At 37.6% G+C, this 20,192-nt stretch overlaps 2 protein-coding genes across 2 annotated transcripts; both read right to left on the reverse strand.

The window, feature by feature from the left end:
• Positions 1-214: 214 nt before the first annotated feature.
• On the reverse strand, positions 215-2,697 carry LOC116029479 (5'-adenylylsulfate reductase 1, chloroplastic-like). The gene is made up of 5 exons (XM_031271522.1): positions 2,540-2,697; positions 2,279-2,434; positions 2,053-2,179; positions 840-1,638; positions 215-746 (listed from the first exon to the last, which is right to left on the reverse strand). The coding sequence occupies exons 1-5, from the start codon at positions 2,598-2,600 to the stop codon at positions 516-518; spliced, it is 1,374 nt and encodes a 457-aa protein (XP_031127382.1). The 5' UTR covers positions 2,601-2,697; the 3' UTR covers positions 215-515.
• A 1,198-nt stretch (positions 2,698-3,895) lies between these two features.
• On the reverse strand, positions 3,896-6,242 carry LOC116030774 (arogenate dehydratase/prephenate dehydratase 1, chloroplastic-like). The gene is made up of 11 exons (XM_031273107.1): positions 6,059-6,242; positions 5,794-5,861; positions 5,598-5,690; positions 5,307-5,507; positions 5,159-5,239; positions 4,997-5,092; positions 4,825-4,902; positions 4,665-4,754; positions 4,506-4,576; positions 4,333-4,414; positions 3,896-4,216 (listed from the first exon to the last, which is right to left on the reverse strand). The coding sequence occupies exons 1-11, from the start codon at positions 6,234-6,236 to the stop codon at positions 4,160-4,162; spliced, it is 1,095 nt and encodes a 364-aa protein (XP_031128967.1). The 5' UTR covers positions 6,237-6,242; the 3' UTR covers positions 3,896-4,159.
• Positions 6,243-20,192: the final 13,950 nt, after the last annotated feature.

Genomic DNA, 20,192 nt, shown 5'->3' on the forward strand with positions numbered 1-20,192 from the left:
GAACCCACCTAGCCAGCCTTATCTCCGAACCTATATGCATTATTAAAAGCTCTCTTCTCCACTTGCCTTCAAACTTACCTCTGCTACTTTAAATTTACAGTTCTTAAAAGTTGATTAGTGAATGTATCTGAAACATCAAAATAGCCTTCAAAAGTATGTATGCTGTTTCTAAGAGAAGTTGAAGTTGATTATATCAAGTTATCAACCATCATAATTCAATAAACCTCCTTTATACTGCACTCATTTTAACCATCACAAAAACAATAAACTTTTCCATTAAACTCTATATAGAGGTTTATTCCAAAGTAGATAAGATCTTTCTAAAGAAAGTTGCAGCCTGACCAAACAAGCTCCAACAGTACATATACAACACTACTTTGTAATGGGTATGTGGTAAATGGCGTGCACCCCTCGACCCCCTCGACGTTCTACAAGTCCTCCTTCAATCCCTCTCCGCTATGCTACACTTTGCAAAGGCAATGGCAGATGTCACCACTGAAACGCTTATCATTTGATCACCGCAATGCATTCACAAAAGCCAGTAATGAGTCTACGTCCCTCTTCTCGGATGGATACTTGATAGCCCGAGATGAATTTTTGGGGAAGAAAAGGATTGTGGGGAAGCTGCCTAGCTGCAATTCTTGTTGTGCGAATTCTTTCTGCTCCCCGTCTGCCCTGAACTTTCCAACCTTCACGCCTGAACCAGCCAACTTCTCGGCTAATTGAACGTATGATTCTTCCATGCCCTGCACATTAAGTTTGAAACGAAAGGTTATATATGATTACTAGTTCGGTGTTGATGGAAATGAAGTATGGTTAGTCAATGGTGGAGTAACTACCTGGCAGAACTGGCACCAGGGAGCGTAAAGAACCACGAGCCAAGGCTCCTTCCTGTCTTCGGTTTTCAACATGTTCTCGATTCCAGGCCTGCTTAAGGTCACGATGTTTTGGGTCTCGAAAATGTCTGCTTCAACGACGGCACTATTTGTGTGGGCACCGCCATTTCCATTGCCATTTTCGTCCTTGAGGTTGCCTTTGTGCAGACCGCATTCTTTGGCCTTTGCGTCTTCCCACCACCACCTCCCTTCTCTCTCGTGTTGGCCAGGTAAGACGGCCCTCGTGCACGGTTCACACCCAATCGAGATGTAACCTTGAGAGTGCAACGAATTCACGGGCACATTCATGGCTCTAAGGAAGCTCCAAACGTCCGTGCCATTGACATTAGCCACCGGGTTCCACTTCACCAAGCTGCCAGCCCCGCCATCCATCCCCTCAAACGCAGGGTCTACTTGCACAACCGGGATTTCAGACCGAGTCCCGGGGGATTGATCTTTGCGTTGCCCAGTGATCCAGGCACGTAGCCCCTTTAGCGCCCTCCTCAAGGGCCTCACCTTCCTCACACGGCAGCACTCCTGGTGACCATCCTCATAAAACGAGAAAAGCCCCTTGCTCCTAACTAAACCCTGAACTTCAACAGCATCAGGAAACATGTACTCGATGCGAATGTCATAATGTTTCTCAACTGCATCAAAGAACTGATACGTCTCCGGATTCAACCTTCCAGTATCAAGACTGAACACCCTAAATGGTCTACCAGTTAGGCGTGCATACTCAATCAAAGCCACATCTTCTGCACCACTGTAAACAGCAAATATTCTCAGAATCCATCCTCATTTAACCAAAAAAGAAAAGACCTTTATAAAAATTCTTTACCAATCAGTATAGAACCCTAAAACTCTCAGACAACCCTTGAATCAGATGACAGACATATGCACATAGAAATCACCTCTAATTGAACAAAATGCATTTGGAAACTCAACTGATTATCTTAAATTTAAGGTATAATTACACACTTTCCATAAATGATTAAAGTCCATAACAAATCATTAGTTATCCTTTCAAATAACAATAGGATGATTGGTGAGATAAGCAATTAAGCACTAAAAACAATCAATTCCAGAAAGAGCTTACATAACATCATCACATCAACAATTGGTACCATAAACTCCTAACATAAAACACAACTAAAATGATCCTTAGTACTGTAATTACCTGAAAGCAATAGCAATATCATCCCCAAATTTCTCGAGGGCCTTATCTATAATCTCAAGTGGGGAAGCATTTTCAAGCTGCTTAGCCAATTTCTCATAATCCTCTGCCTCTACTTTCTCAGCAGTCTCTGCAATTTCACAGCATACCAAAAGGGGAAATCAGTCATTTCTAATCTCGCAAATACAGAGTATATAATATAGATGATTCAAAACGAAACTAAACGTACCAGGTGCAGCAACGGTTGCTGCGGCGGCAACAACCGCCTCGTTGCGCTTTGGCTCAGCATTCAACGGCTTCACATCGGAATGCCTCCGAGAAAAGCTCACCGCCGTCGGCTGATGATACGCCCGATCCAACGGCTGAAAATATCCCATTTGCGGGACTGCAAAATACAACCAAATTAGCAAAATTTGAATCAAGAAAACCTAGACCCCGTTTTCAAATCACCCAAAAATCCAATCTTTATTCAAATATAGAAAGCGGGTACCTTTGTTCTGTTCGGAAAACGAACCGCGAATTGTGGCCGAGGAACTGAAAGCCAACGCCATTTCCGAAGCTCAGCAAAATTTCAAAGAAACAACAAAAAGAATTCCTTTAATTCTCCTTCTAAGGTATACGAATTGTGAAACTATGTGTGTCTCTGCAGAGTGTTCCGCTAACGAGAAATATAAAGAGAGGAAGAAAGCCCTGAAGAGAAGGCGGCCTTGTAGGTTCATTGAACCTGGACGTGATTTCGGATTTGAGGGTAGCGTGACGTGGCGCGAGATGATTGGATAGAGGTCAGCGCTTACGGTCGTGTGGCGGGCAGGAGAGATTCCGAGAAAGAGAGATGAAATATAAGGCTGGAAGCCATCACTTATTTCAAACCAGTCAAAGGTTTTTGATAGATTCTTAAGGATGTTCCTATGTACGGCTTTTATTTATTTCCCGTAATAATTATATTTATAGCAACTTTTAAGTTTTAATCAAGTAATTCAATATTAAAAAATATTTTTTTTTGTATTTCACTATACTGTAAAAATTTATGCTTTTTTCTGAGGGTTAATAGATCAGATCGGGAATTGTGTTTATCTTTTAGCCGTTTCGTGAACAGAAGTTGTTGAATATTCGGTGGTTAATTAAAACGTAAGAAAATTGTATTGTAAAATGTCTTGAAAATTAGGATAATAATGAAAAGGGAAATATTATATTGAAATTGGAAAGCAAAGAGATATTTGTGTGGCGCAGGTGGAAATTTACGTAATTGTCATGCCTTTCCCTATCATCTACGGCCGCCACGAAATTATGCTTAGATATGCAATGACAATATCAATAATTGTTGTGAGAGGGTCTTTCAAAACAAATAAAAACTTAGTCCTATTTAATCGCCCATCCTTAATTACGTTAATGTTTGCTCGCATTGACAATTCAATTGATCATAAAGGTATATTAATAAAAATAGGAATCAGTCTCATTAACGATAGTGAGAAGGACTTTTTGTGCGTTGTAAGTAAATGTTTAACTTATGTGTTCAGTCGAGTTACACGGTTATTTACATCCTTCCAAATGTTCTCTCATATCAGAAGATGGAGGACCTTTGAAGTTGGTGATTCAACATTTAAAAAAAAAAAATTCGCTAATGCCATCACTCCTACCTCCATAAGAAAGATCTCAAATTCGATTCCCATAAAAGAAAATTCTGTTCATCAAATATCAGCATATATATTCTCAAGTTGACGATAAATGAATCAACCAAAAGTTAATTAACTAATTAATTAATGAAATTAAAAAAGAAGCCGTCTTCTGAAGTGTTGAAGAGACAAAGGGCTCTTTGAATTTGCAGGCGTCCGCATTATTGGCAGTCTTGATCGGAATCTGTACGTTTCCATAATGCAAAAGAATGGTTCTTAATGGGATCTGTTGCCATAGTGCATCAGATTCACTCTTCTTTGGTAGGATTATTTATATTTATCTGGATTCTGGAAACAACATTTTTGACCCACAATACAAAATTAGACACAAAAAGCAACATTATATTGCACTAATTTCATTCACATTTCTGCACTGGTCCACTGAAAATCTGCTCACAGGATCGCATGTATATGCAACTTGGTGTCATCTTGAATTTTTACAGACTGCCATCCATAGGGTAGCAACCGAGGACTCGAATAAATTTGGCAATTTCCTGTACACAGATCAGAGATCAATCTTTAGAAATAGCATTCATGCTCAAGATGATCACAGCTAAGAATTCTTGGTTTTCTGCTGATTTCAGTGATCAGACCATAATAATAAGTTGACCTGTAAATGTCTCAAAGCATGTTGTGCGCGTGGCTCTGCCATTGATGCTTCCAAGTCTATGTAAAAGAGGTAATCAAAGTACCTGCCAATGAAATAATGTCACTTCCAAACTTCAATGAAATGATGAACAAAGAAATGACAGTATATTTAGTTCTAAATATACCAGGACTCACTTTGCACTTCGCTTATTGGAATCGTCGCCTACTATTCTTAATGGCCACTTTCTTTGTGGCCGGCTTTCAATCTATCCAAACATTGTGAAACAGAAAACAATAATGTCATAGCGTTGTTAAACAGAATGAAAGGGGCGGGGAACCAATCCTGGAAATTACCTTAGACAAATTAATGTCTCTGAGGGAGAAGCAGGCTAAGGCTTTGAACAGAACTCCAGGTCCTTCTTCTAAGGTGAAAACGATGCTAGTCTACATCGAAAATCAGATAATGTTATCATGACAGAAGGGCGTGGGGGTAGCCAAACGAAGATCGAGTTACCTTATGTAGCCTATCTGTTCTGGGGATCATCGGTTCTCTTGCAAGTATTAGAAATCGGGTAACATTGTCCGAGTAATCCTAACAAGTGGTTTTTAGACATGGTATTAGCAAACAAAGACAACTGCAAAATCTGTCTATCATGCATATATTGATGATTGGCAAATGTTGTTACTTGAATGCGCTCTGCAACTACATCGAGGCCATAAATTTCTGCAGCTCGAGCGCTTGCCACTGCCCCGGTGTCTCTCGCCCCTTCAGAGGCTACCATCTGTGTGCATAAGTTAAAATTCATTTGACAGAAACAAAGAAAAAGTTGGCCTCATCAAGAACTGACCTGAGCAGCACCTGCAGTATTATCAGCACTGACCCTAACAATGCCAAACTTACTAAGTGTCATCTCACATTGATCCAATGCCTGAAGGATATATCAAATTAGACTAACAAATATGCATTCTCAGCTAAGAATAGTTCAAAATGATGACCTGAGGGTGGCTCAAAACGCGCTTCAGCTCTTCCTTTCTGACTCCGGGCAATCCTAAAAGGCAGTGGTTAATGAGCAATCGAACTTCTCCCACTATATGCAGCCTATGGCGAAGAAGCAAATCGTAGTTGTGATGGATGCTACCGCCTACAGAGTTCTCGATGGGAAGCACTGCTTTGTCCACTAACCATAGTTCAACTGCCTAATCGACGAAATTAAAGAAATGTAATATGGAACTATCACATTCAAAACTCATTGAAAAACAGACAGTAATTTAAACAAAATAACAAACCTTAAATGCAGCCTCAAACTGGTCACATGGGACAGTCTCACAGTTTGGGTATGCTTTAAGTGCAGCAGCCTCACTATGCGCACCAGGAATCCCCTATGATTGCCACAGAAAAAAACATGTCTGGATAACATTTTCAAGACAACCATGAATTGCATATATGCAGAAATAAGAACACAGGTTATATATATGTATATACCTGATAAGCAACCTTGACTTTTGAACCATCATTAGAAGTGGATGAAAAATCAGTTGCTGTCAAGGGTTCTGCAGCCGACAATTCCCCGTATGATGCCACAGATAAACAAAATCATTACAAATTATGATATGCTAGGGTTTAATTTAATGCAACTTTACTATGTGCCATAATATGTCAAAATATTTCTAGTCCCCAAATACCATAGAATTGAGACGACTGCTAAGTTGGTTAGACTATTGACTAAGTAACCAGAAGGTTAACTAACTTGGAAGAGAATTCAAATCCGAGCAACCCCATTTCTGACGCAGGCGCAGACGATTCAAGAACCCATCCCCAGAGCCTAATCGCCAAGACTGGACTACGTGAGAACCACAACTTGGAGTATACTGATTACAACGTTGATTAGCACAAGAAACCCAGATTGGAACAGCGTTCAAAGCCATGTATTTATGCACCAATCCCTAGCTAGCTAGCTACCCGCTGATGAATTGAATGGTATAAACTCAATGATAGATTCATTAGAAGGATCGGAGGCGTATAGTAACAGGTTTTTGTAAGAACCTCGTACGTAGACGATAATACCGATGTGGCCGTATTAATTAGGTGGTTTGGGTGCTACCTAGCTATCTCGTAGTTAACTAACGTCGTCGTAGTACTGGCATGCGCAAAACCTTATGATCCACGAAAGATACAATGCCAGCGGAGGCTGGAAACTTACGTGACCAGTAAATTAACTAGCTTCACCGTACCACCAGGCCAGTTTGAGTGGCAAAAAATTATATTTAGAACTGTTATAAATTTACTCCTGTATTGTCTGATCATAAAACTAATTATATTCGATAATATTTAATACACTGTCGGAATATTTCACGACAAAAATTAAAGGCTTATTACAAGAAAAGGCGCGCTAGTGGAATTGAAGCTTCATCTGATCTGATCTATCAATGTTTCCGATACATGGCCAAAAGACTCAGAGCAGAGATAACCTAGAGCCAACTGGGAAGTAGGACATGGGAATTGGGGCACCCTTCTTCTTTACCTTTTCCATTTTCTCTTCTTTTCCTTCCATGACCACTGCTTCACTGTTCTGCTTGCTGACTTTATCTCCTTCACTGGAAATTCTTTGGGAACTCGAAAAACAAGCAAACAAGAACGAGAAGAAAGCAGCCATCATACAGTACTACGTACGTTGATCAGATTGGTTTCTCGATCTGTCGTCGTCGTCGTCTACCCACAAATATTATATTTTCCTCTTGGCTTATTTAATTTTACCACTCTATAATTAAACTCTGATCTTCAGGAATTAATATTATATATATATATATATTGTTTTTGCTTGAATATAATCTTTTTTTCCTGCTTTCCTATTTATAGGTGCAGATGAATCTGCGACCAGAAGGCCGGCCGGGTATATTATATTGTTATTACTCCGGATTATTATTATTTTATGTTTCTTAAAAGCTAAGTATACTTTGTGAGTAAGGCAATGGATATGATGCAGATTAATTAGTCAATTAAGTTGAAACTTCATTCCTAAATTAAATTATGAGTAATACTACACATACTCCCACATTCTACTCCATTTTATACTCCCTGCTTACATGTTATCCTTTGATTCATTCAAAAAATGTGGTCCACAGTTTTTCTTTTCATCTTCCTTCAATAAAATCAAGACACGTGACGGGAGTTTTACTCCCTTGGAGTACATATATCATTTTCCTTAAATTAAATTAAAACTACATACCAAAGACCTTGTGGTCAAGTGGCACCTGGTGTCCCGATTAACACTCTTACATGAATGATGGAAGTGGATTCGAGCCTTAGTAGAGTCAATTGTTAACTCATTGTGCTTACATGTATGTGCATGAAGCCATGCCAGTTTGTCAATTAGCTAGGTAATATTCATGGACAGGACCACCTATATTCTGACTATACTACTAAACAGTACACCATAAGAATGGTCGTCAAATTAGTGAATGAGCGGAGAGTGCGGATGGGTTTACATCGACATCCTATCATATTTTTATCACATAAAAATCACGTCAAATATGGTGGAGGCAAAGGTGATCACCAACCATGTTGAAAATTCTACGAGATTAATAAATGGATATAAGTACAATAAAACTAAAAGTATTCTAGCCTGCCGGACAGTCTTGACACCATTTTTTATCTCTAGAACGAACTTTTAGAATTGTGTTGGGTCGAGGGGCTAAAATATTTGTAATTAATTGGAATACCGAATTACCTAGTTATACTAGGAATTATATTTCATGGTTGCGTAACTGAAGGAATCAAAGTATTGCAAATAGAGTCCAAGATGCAGCTGGAATGCTGGATAAAGAGGGATACAGAAGAAAGCCATGATGTGATACAGTTGATCAGATTGGTTATTTCTGTGTCTACGCACAAATACTTTCTACTTCTTTAAATGCACACACCCTTTTTAAAGTATAAATTTATATAAATTAAATTAAATTAATATTTAATACACGAATAGTATATACTATTGGAATGAAAAATATATATTTTGAACTCCAAGTCTCTAAAACTTAAGTAGCCTTTTGCAGCCGATCGAGACGAGCTAAGCTAGCCAGGCAGCAGTGAAAAGACTAATGGAATTAAAGCTTCATCAAGATTTGCACCACTGTTTCCATGCCCAAAAGAATCACAACATTGACAATCTAGAGCCAATTGGGAAGTAGGTCATGGGAATTGGGGCACCTTTGGCCTTCTTCTTCTTACCCTTTTCCATTTTCTCTTCTTTTCCTTCCATCACTGCTTCACTGCACTGCTTGCTCACTTCATCTCCTTCACATGATGAAATTCTTTGGGAATTCGAAAAACAAGCAAACAAGGACGAGAAGAAAGCCATCATACAATTTATCAGATTGGTTTCTCTGTCGTCTACCAACAAATATTTTCCTCTGATCTTCTTTACCACTCTATAAACTCTGATCTTCACTTGTTTATTGTTTTTGCTTGAATATAATATTTCTTTCATGCTTCCCTATTTATAGGTGCAATCCCAGATAAATCCGCGACCAGGAGGGTTATTATATTTTATGTTTCTTGGAAGCTAAGTATACTTTGAGAGTAAGACAATGGATGATTAGTCAAGTTGAAACTTCCTTGAACATCCTAAAACTACATGTGCATGAACCAGGTATATTTTGACTGCGGGCTACAAAACATAAGAATGATCGTCAAAGGAATCTTCCTCGCAGTTAAGGTTGATTGGTTAATCAAGAGTGCGGATGAGTTTGCATCAACATCACAATTTTATGTAATAAAAATCATGTCAAATTAATATGATGGATCCAAAAGTGGTCACTAACGCGTTGAAAAATCTAAAAATGAATATCAGTATACTAAAATCCTGCCCGAAAACTGTTACACTTATAATAATTATAGGAGTGAAGTAAATGGAAAAAGAGTAAACTTTTCTTATTATAAATTATTAGAGGTATTTTTTATATAGGTTAAAAAAAAAGAAGGTATATATATATATATATATGAAGAACTGAAGAAGTCAGCAGTCCACGTGGAGCACTCATAGCATTTGTTGGATTCACTTTCTCCATGTTCAGAGATCACTACCCCCCAAGTTGCTCTCCATCATTTTTTTTTTATATTCTCTATTTCTCTAGCTATTATTTTATTATTATAAAAATTATAAATAAGAGATGTAATTGGCTTTCTACAACATTTCTTACAGCACCTAATAATTGTGTCTATTATAATTTGAATTGTATATCATAATAGTTACAAGATAAGATATATGTACATATATTTTATGACTTTGCTCCTCTTTGTTTTTAGTCTGTGTGTTTTTTCTTTCATCACACGTTACATGTGTTTATAATTAATTTATAAAATAAGGGTTAGTAATATCATGTAATAATAGAAGTCTAACATTATAACGTACGGAAGTGAAAGTGAATCAAACGTATCTCCAGATATAGTTGTTATTTTCACAATAAGTGTTTGCCCGAACAATTGCCCGAAATTAACATTTTTCTACCACTTAACTCTCTTGCGAATAGATGGTGTAATGTAAATTGTAATAGGAGTAGTAAGAATATATGGTGTAATGTAAATTGCAAGGAGTAGTACAGTGGCATCAAACCCTTCCCTTTATACGGGAGGTGGTGGGTTTCTTGTGCTTCAATAGGCTGAGAAAGTAGTTATAAACAGATACTGCATTGTAATAGAATCAGTAGTATTCAAAAAAAAAAAAAAAAGTAAGAGTACATACTTAAATAGCCTATATATATAGTCCATTAATATAGACAGGTTATAATCCATATTGGTCTAATTACCTTAAGAGGGTGTTTGGTACTTTCTAGGAAAAAATTTACAAGAATGTATTTGATATGAATAATTTTGTAGGAAAAATAAATTAACATGTTTAGTGTTATCCTAAAAATTAATTTAGATGATAAATGTAATATTTTTACATTTTGATGTAAAATAATTACTTTTTTTCATTAAAAGTATTATATTTTCGTTTATAAGTAATGTTACACTTAATATATTTATTTGTTTCATTAACCAAACACGAAATAATTTACTTACCTAAGATAATAATTGTGTAATCTCACATTCGCTTTCAAGAAGTAATAGTCAAATTACTGTATACTTAATTTATATTTATATTAGTGATAGAGCTTGTCATTATAGTGATTCAAAATAATCATCTGTTACAATGTAGTATCTGTTCATAATTACTTTCTCAACCTACTGAAGCACAAAGAGTCAATATCACCTTCTATACGGGAGTGCAAACGGGTGCCACTAGACCACCAGGTCTTGGCAATTAAAATCCAAGATATTGATTGATTGGAATATAAACTAAATTAAATGAACACACCCTTGTTAAAAGTAGAAATTTATATAAATTAAATTAATATTTAATACACGAATAGTATAGACTATTGGAATGAAAAAAATATAGAATTTTGAACTCCAAATCTCTAATTTCAGTAGCCTTTTGCAGCTGAGACAAGCTAAGCTAGCCAGGCCCGCAGTAGTGAAAAGACCAATGGAATTAAAGCTTCATCAAGATTTGCACCACTGTTTCCATGGCCAAAAGAATCACAACATTGATAATCTAGAGCCAATAGGAAAGTAGGTCATGGGAATTGGGGCACCTTTGGCCTTCTTCTTCTTACCCTTTTCCATTATTTTCTCTTCTTTTCCTTCCATCACTACTGCTTCACTGTGTTGTTTGCTCACTCCATCTCCTTCACATGAAATTCTTTGGGAATTCGAAAAGCAAACAAACAAGGACGAGAAGAAAGCCATCATACAATCTATCAGATTGGTCTCTATACCACTCTATAAACTCTGATCTCAGTATTATTGCTTTTGCTTGAATATAATCTTTCTTTCACGCCTCCCTATTTATAGGTGCAAATCCCAGATGAATCTGCAACCAGGAGGGTATAGTATTATTGTTATTATATTTTATGTTTCTTGGAAGCTAAGTATACTTGGAGAGTAAGACAATGGATGATTAGTAAGTTGAAACTTCCTTGAACATCCTAATGTGCAGTATATTTTGACTGCTACACAACATAAGAATGGTCGTCAAAGGAATCTTCCTCGCAGTTAAGGTTGATTGGTTAATGAGTTTGCATCAACATCACATTTTTATCAAATAAATATTATGTCAATTAATTAATATGGTAGAGTCAATTTTTTCACCAACGCGTTGAAAAATTTACGAGACTAGTAAATGAATATCAATACTATAAAACTCTGCCCAAAAACTATTACACTTACAGTAATTATTATAAGAGCGAAATAAATGGAAAAAGAGTAAACGTCTTTTTATTACAAATGATTAGAGATATTTATATGATGACGGATCGTTTTTATCCTGTTTTTTTGTATTTCAAATATGAACTTTTAAAATTTCATTTTAACGGAGTGATTAAAATAATTGAAGTTAATTGGAATACCCAATTACCGAGTTAGGAATTGAATTTGATGGTTACATAAGTTAAGGAATCAAAGGATTGCAAATAGAGTCCAAGATGCTGGATAAAGAGGGATACAGAAAATCTAGGCAGTGGTCTAAGGAAAGAAGAGAAAGAATGGACGCACTCAAATCCAAGAAACGACTGCTTTAACGCGAATCCCACCGCCCAATAATTTGACGTTACCGCACATCGCAACACCCTTATCTTGTGATTTGGAAAAAAAAAAAATTACTTTCATTAATCCAACAAAGTTAATGAACAAATTGTTAATGAAACTAAAATTAAAGTTTTAGGTGGAGTCAAAGGGTCAGGTTAGTGACACAAAACACAAACCTGTGGCTTTGTTATTTAGACCATGCCGCGCTGTGTCTTGGTCTCCTTGTACACACACAACAGACACAACCTGGCCCACATGTCCCACCTGGCCAAGCTTCACTTTCTCTTTATGCATTTTTATTTTGCTTTCCAAAACGCAACCCTTCGTCTGTACCCCTCTTTACAACTCGACCGCTTCAATGAATCATCACATCTTAAGCAGTGGTTGCGAATCAAACTTGGGTTGACCGCTTCCATTTCAATTTCTAAAGTTAATAATAATAAGCTACCCATCGTACTACGTTACTATACTATAATTGTACTTAGCTAGCTACTTGCGAATATTAAGATATTAAATTTATCATTTCGTGAGAAGGTTATCTCTATGTTGATTGATTTAAAGGTTATGACTAGAGACGACAATGTGGTGTCGGATGCTGGAAGGTCTAAATTGGATCCTTTATATGCACATGAAGACTAAAATCTGATCGATGGATTGATTACACAATTCGCAATTTACCTTCGATGAAGCTTGAATCATCTAAGTTTTTTTTTTAAGATAAAAATAAATCCAATAGTTATCATCCTTTATTATTATTAGGACTCTCTGAGTTTGAGTCACGTTAGGACTACCTACTCTACCTGAGACTCCCCTAGTATATATATCTCCTATTCCTCATCATTGTAATTGTTCAATTGAATCAATACAATATTCCGTTCTCATTTGGTATCAGGGCGGTGGTGTGCAGCGTGGACGTGGCTCGCATGGCGGTGGCAGGTCACGTGGGCGACGTGGTGGTAATTGGCAGCCTCAATGCCAATTATGTGGCAATTATGGTCATCTTGCACCAGCCTGTTTTTCTTTAATTGGCCGTGGACTCCAAGCTCTTTTAACATATGCTGAGGATGCGCCGAATCTTGTGTCTGACTCGCATCTTTGGATTCCAGACACTGGGGCAACAAATCACGCGACCCCTGATATTGCTGCGCTCTCTACATCTGAAGAGTACACTGGTGGTGATGCTCTTCGAGTTGGTGATGGTACAGGTTTGCTTATTAGTCATACTGGTCATGCTTCTTTTTCTACCCCGTCTAAAGTATTTAGGATGTCTGATATTTTACATGTTCCTGGTTTGTCTTCCTCTCTTTTATCTGTGCAACGCTTTGCAAAAGATAATAAAGTCTTTTTTGAGTTTCATCCATCCTTTTTTGTTGTGAAGGATATAGCAACCAAGGCAATTCTTCTTCGCGGCAATAGTTGCGGTGGTCTCTACACGTTGCCCATTCCGAAAAACAGTCCCCGTGCGTTTATCTCGTCCCGTGCTTCCTCTTCCGTATGGCATGATCGTTTGGGACATCCTCATCAACGAGTCTTAGATCGTATTCTTCCTTTTTGTTCTGTTAGTGGTTCTAGTCGCAATAATCGTTCTACTTCTTCTTTGTGTTCTGCGTGTCAATTGGGCAAGTCTACTCGTTTCCCTTTGCCACGTGTAGACTCTGTTAGTTCGAATATTCTTGATTTGATTTATACTGATATTTGGGGACCAGCTCCTGTTTNCGTTTTTATCCTGTTTTTTTGTATTTCAAATATGAACTTTTAAAATTTCATTTTAACGGAGTGATTAAAATAATTGAAGTTAATTGGAATACCCAATTACCGAGTTAGGAATTGAATTTGATGGTTACATAAGTTAAGGAATCAAAGGATTGCAAATAGAGTCCAAGATGCTGGATAAAGAGGGATACAGAAAATCTAGGCAGTGGTCTAAGGAAAGAAGAGAAAGAATGGACGCACTCAAATCCAAGAAACGACTGCTTTAACGCGAATCCCACCGCCCAATAATTTGACGTTACCGCACATCGCAACACCCTTATCTTGTGATTTGGAAAAAAAAAAAATTACTTTCATTAATCCAACAAAGTTAATGAACAAATTGTTAATGAAACTAAAATTAAAGTTTTAGGTGGAGTCAAAGGGTCAGGTTAGTGACACAAAACACAAACCTGTGGCTTTGTTATTTAGACCATGCCGCGCTGTGTCTTGGTCTCCTTGTACACACACAACAGACACAACCTGGCCCACATGTCCCACCTGGCCAAGCTTCACTTTCTCTTTATGCATTTTTATTTTGCTTTCCAAAACGCAACCCTTCGTCTGTACCCCTCTTTACAACTCGACCGCTTCAATGAATCATCACATCTTAAGCAGTGGTTGCGAATCAAACTTGGGTTGACCGCTTCCATTTCAATTTCTAAAGTTAATAATAATAAGCTACCCATCGTACTACGTTACTATACTATAATTGTACTTAGCTAGCTACTTGCGAATATTAAGATATTAAATTTATCATTTCGTGAGAAGGTTATCTCTATGTTGATTGATTTAAAGGTTATGACTAGAGACGACAATGTGGTGTCGGATGCTGGAAGGTCTAAATTGGATCCTTTATATGCACATGAAGACTAAAATCTGATCGATGGATTGATTACACAATTCGCAATTTACCTTCGATGAAGCTTGAATCATCTAAGTTTTTTTTTTAAGATAAAAATAAATCCAATAGTTATCATCCTTTATTATTATTAGGACTCTCTGAGTTTGAGTCACGTTAGGACTACCTACTCTACCTGAGACTCCCCTAGTATATATATCTCCTATTCCTCATCATTGTAATTGTTCAATTGAATCAATACAATATTCCGTTCTCATTTGGTATCAGGGCGGTGGTGTGCAGCGTGGACGTGGCTCGCATGGCGGTGGCAGGTCACGTGGGCGACGTGGTGGTAATTGGCAGCCTCAATGCCAATTATGTGGCAATTATGGTCATCTTGCACCAGCCTGTTTTTCTTTAATTGGCCGTGGACTCCAAGCTCTTTTAACATATGCTGAGGATGCGCCGAATCTTGTGTCTGACTCGCATCTTTGGATTCCAGACACTGGGGCAACAAATCACGCGACCCCTGATATTGCTGCGCTCTCTACATCTGAAGAGTACACTGGTGGTGATGCTCTTCGAGTTGGTGATGGTACAGGTTTGCTTATTAGTCATACTGGTCATGCTTCTTTTTCTACCCCGTCTAAAGTATTTAGGATGTCTGATATTTTACATGTTCCTGGTTTGTCTTCCTCTCTTTTATCTGTGCAACGCTTTGCAAAAGATAATAAAGTCTTTTTTGAGTTTCATCCATCCTTTTTTGTTGTGAAGGATATAGCAACCAAGGCAATTCTTCTTCGCGGCAATAGTTGCGGTGGTCTCTACACGTTGCCCATTCCGAAAAACAGTCCCCGTGCGTTTATCTCGTCCCGTGCTTCCTCTTCCGTATGGCATGATCGTTTGGGACATCCTCATCAACGAGTCTTAGATCGTATTCTTCCTTTTTGTTCTGTTAGTGGTTCTAGTCGCAATAATCGTTCTACTTCTTCTTTGTGTTCTGCGTGTCAATTGGGCAAGTCTACTCGTTTCCCTTTGCCACGTGTAGACTCTGTTAGTTCGAATATTCTTGCTTTGATTTATACTGATATTTGGGGACCAGCTCCTGTTTTGTCTTCTTCTGGTTATCGTTATTTTGTTCTTTTTGTTGATGACCATTCTCGTTACACGTGGTATTATCCTATGAAATTGAAGTCTGACTTGTATGCCATTTTTGACAAGTTTCGTGCCTTAGTTGAACGGTCATTTAATCGCAAAATTAAGGCTATTCAGTCGGACTTAGGAGCTGAATACAAAAAGCTACATACTGTTCTTCTTCAGTTAGGGATTAATCATAGACAATCCTGTGCCTACACTCATGAACAGAATGGTCGTGTTGAGAGGAAGCACAGGCATATTGTCGAAACTGGTCTTACTCTTATGGCTCGTGCGTCTGTTCCATCTCGTTTTTGGGACTTTGCTTTTGAAACTGCTGTTTACTTGATTAATAGAATGCCATCTAGTGTTTTGCAGAATTCCAGTCCTCATTTATTGTTACATAAATCTTCTCCCTCATACTCTTTTCTTCGTGTGTTTGGTTGTCTTTGTTATCCTCACTTGCGTCCTTATAATCGTCACAAAATGTCGTATCGGTCATCTCCTTGTGTCTTCTTAGGTTATCCTGAGTCTTTTAGGGGGTACAGATGCATGGACTTAATGACTAATAAGATTTATATCTGCAGACATGTACACTTTGACGAGAATGTGTTTCCCTTTGTTAGTAGGGTTGCTGTGCCATCTCCTCCCTCTGTGCAGAAGCCGTGGGCTGAATCGGTTTTACAGGTATTGCCATCTTCTCTTGCTGATTCTGCTCAGGCTGATTCTCCTGTCACCACCACTGCTGCTCCTACTCGTCAAAGAGGACGACCCCGTGGCAAGTCCACACGTCCGACTGTTCGCTCCCATGCAATGGCTACGAGGAGTCGGTCTGTGGCTCCACTTTTGTCTCTCTCTGCTCAGGCCTGTCCTACCGAGCCCACTTGCTACACTCAGGCAGTTAAATTTTCTGAATGGCGAGAGGCAATGGATCTGGAGTTCAATGCACTTTTGCCCAATCAGACTTGGGTTCTAGTTCCTCCTCGCCCAGGTATGAATGTGATTGGGTGTAAGTGGGTTTTTCGTACTAAACGTAAAGCTGATGGTTCAATAGAGAGGCATAAGGCGAGACTTGTGGCGAAAGGGTTTAATCAAGTTCCTGGTCAGGACTTTTTTGACACCTTTAGTCCGGTTGTGAAACCCACTACAGTCAGATTGCTTTTGAGTTTGGCTATTTCCTCAGGTTGGGTGGTTAGGCAGCTTGACGTACACAATGCATTTTTGAATGGTGATTTGGCTGAGACTGTTTATATGCGTCAACCACCCGGGTATGCTGATGCTCAATTACCTGATCACGTTTGTCTGTTGAGGCGTTCCTTATAAGGCTTAAAGCAAGCTCCACGAGCTTGGTTTAATCGGCTGCATACTTTTTTACTCTCTGTTGGGTTTATAGCTTCAAAGACTGATGTGTCATTATTCTATTACTCTCGTGGTTCTGCATGTGTGTATCTTTTAGTATATGTTGATGACATTTTGGTAATGGGGACTGATGAGCTACTAGTGTCTGATTTACTCTCTAAACTGTCTAATGCTTTCAAAATTAGAGATCTTGGTGAACCTGGTTTCTTTCTTGGAATTGAGCTAGTCAAAACTAGCAATGGTGTTATTCTTTCTCAGCAGCGGTACATGTCAGACATCTTGAAACGGGCTGGAATGACTGATTGTAAACCTCTCGCCACTCCTATTTCTACATCGAAAACTCCATTGCTTAATTCAGATTCATATGAAGATCCAACGAAATACAGGAGTTTGGCTGGTGCTCTCCAGTATCTCACAATTACACGGCTAGACTTATCCTTTGCGGTCAATCAATTGTGTCAACATATGCATGCTCCAACATTGTCTCACTGGGAGCAGCTAAAACGAGTGCTCAGGTATGTCAAAGGCACCCTCTCATTCGGCTTGCGTGTAACTCAGTCAAATTCTAGAGAGATTCATGCTTTCTCTGATTCTGACTGGGCTGGTTGTCCTGAGGACCGTAAATCTACTAGTGGGTATGCAGTGTTTCTTGGCACCAATCTTATCTCTTGGGTGTGCAAGAAACAGAAGACAGTTGCAAGATCATCCACGGAAGCTGAGTATAAAGCCTTGGCTGATGTTTGTGCTGAGGTCATATGGATCATGTCCTTGCTGCGTGAGATCAAAATTGATGGCATCCTTACTCCCAAATTATGGTGTGACAATCTTGGTGCTACTTATATGTGTGCGAATCCAATTTTTCATGCAAGAACTAAGCACGTGGAGATTGACTACCACTTTGTTAGAGATAGGGTTGCCAATGGAGATATTCAGGTTAACTTTATTTCCACAAAAGATCAATTAGCTGATATCTTTACAAAAGCTTTGCCTAGTCCTAGATTTTCTTTTCTTAGGGACAAGCTTCAGGTTAGTAGTTTACCCTGCGCTTGAGGGGGAGTATTAGGACTCTCTGAGTTTGAGTCACGTTAGGACTAGCTATCCTACTCTACCTGAGACTCCCCTAGTATATATATCTCCTATTCCTCATCATTGTAATTGTTCAATTGAATCAATACAATATTCCGTTCTCATCATTATCACTATACACATATTATTAGCTAATAAAGGGTAATAGTCTTGGAGCTTAAACCAAGGAAAAATATTTCAAAAAAATAAAAATAAATAAAAGGATTGAGGATTGTGAGAACGGCCTAAATTGCCTTCTAGTTGTCTGGCTCTGTTTGCCGGAGCTTATTTAGGAGCTTATAGCTTATTTTAAGCTACTAATAAGCTATAAGCTCTGTTTGGTAATGTTCTCAAAATAAGTTAGTAGCTTAAAATAAGAGCTTATTTTGAAACGCTACTTGGGATAGCTTTTCAAAAATAAGCTAGTAGCTTTTTAACTTTTTTCCATCTTTATCCTTATTATTTTAAATAAATAACATCCTTTACCCCTCTCAATTAAAATCCTTTTGACATTTTCTTTTCATTATGTTTGGTTGTAATTTCAGTTTGACATTTGTGTTTGGACATTAATTTTTGTATGAACTAATCTTATGAATAATAAACATTTTTTTTTTACTTTATATATTTTCAAATATATGTTCTTACTTTATATTTTATTTAAATATATTAATTTCATTATTTTATATTTTAATATATAAACAAACTTATTTAAATTTAAAATTATTTAAATTGTATGAAGATGTCCTTTTTAGTCTTTTTACATTTATCAGCTTATCAAAAAGTTAATTTACTAAACACTTTTAAGCATAACAACTAGCTTAACAGCTCTTCAGATTTCAGTTTCGAGCTTATAGCTTTTCAGTTTTCAGTTACTTTTCAGCTTTCAGCTACCTTTTCAGCTAGGTTTGCCAAACATAGCCTAAGGCTGTGTTTAGCAGAACTTATTTAGGAGCTTATAGCTTATTTTAAGCTACTAATAAGCTATAAGCTTTGTTTGGTAATGCTCTCAAAATAAGCTAGTAGCTTAAAATAAGAGCTTATTTTTGAAAAGCTACCTTGCCTTCTAGTTGACTAAGGCTGTGTTTGGCAGAGCTTATTTAGGAGCTTATAGCTTATTTTAAGCTACTAATAAGCTAAAAGCTTTGTTTGGTAATGCTCTCAAAATAAGCTAGTAGCTTAAAATAAGAGGTTATTTTGAAACGCTACTTCAGGGCTATGTTTGGCAAACCTAGCTGAAAAGGTAGCTGAAAGCTGAAAAGGAGCTGAAAGCTGAAAAGCTATAAGTTAGGAGCTGAAACAGGTGAGCTGTTAAGCTAGCTGTTATGCTTAAAAGTGTTTGGTAAAATTAGCTTTTTGATAAGCTGATAAATGTAAAAAGACTAAAAAAGGCATCTTCATAAAATTTAAATTTGTTTGTTTACATATTAAAATTTAACGTTTGAAAATAAAACTATTAGCAAATCATGATCTAGCATCCCATAATAAAGTAGCAATATTGTTGCGAATCTCCTTCATCTCAGTAGAGGTCTGACTTAAACTTTCGTTGGTGGAGGTATTACTACTTGAATCTTGAAGTTCATCGGGCGGTATGTAATCTGGATGCTGCTCAAGCACATTAAACATCATGTCATCTTGTGAATTCTTCCGAATATAATTACACTTTTATATCTGTTGGATGGGAAGGATCCGCACATGATACACGTTTGTAGTTCGTCACATGAACAATTAGTCACACCATCAATGAACTTTCCCAAGCCGCCACAAGGTATCATATTCGTATTACTTTAACTCTAATAAAAATCATATAATTTTATTCTTATAATTGTTTAGTGTTATATTTTTTTAGGAAGATATTATTTGGTAGATAAAGGATATCCAGATAAACAAGGATATTTGGTACCGTATCCAAGAATAAGGTATCATCAATCTCAATTTGAACAAGAGCCGCCAACTAATGCTCAAGAAGCATTCAATCGTGCACATTCTTCTCTTCGAAGTTGTATTGAGAGGTCGTTTGGAGTATTGAAGAAGAGATGGAAGATACTTGCTAAAATGCCACAGTTTAGTGTGGAGACCAAATTGATGTTATTATGGCCACATTTGCCTTACA

The sequence above is a fragment of the Ipomoea triloba genome, chromosome 9 (assembly GCF_003576645.1).
Source record: "Ipomoea triloba cultivar NCNSP0323 chromosome 9, ASM357664v1".
Taxonomy (NCBI): Eukaryota; Viridiplantae; Streptophyta; class Magnoliopsida; order Solanales; family Convolvulaceae; genus Ipomoea; species Ipomoea triloba.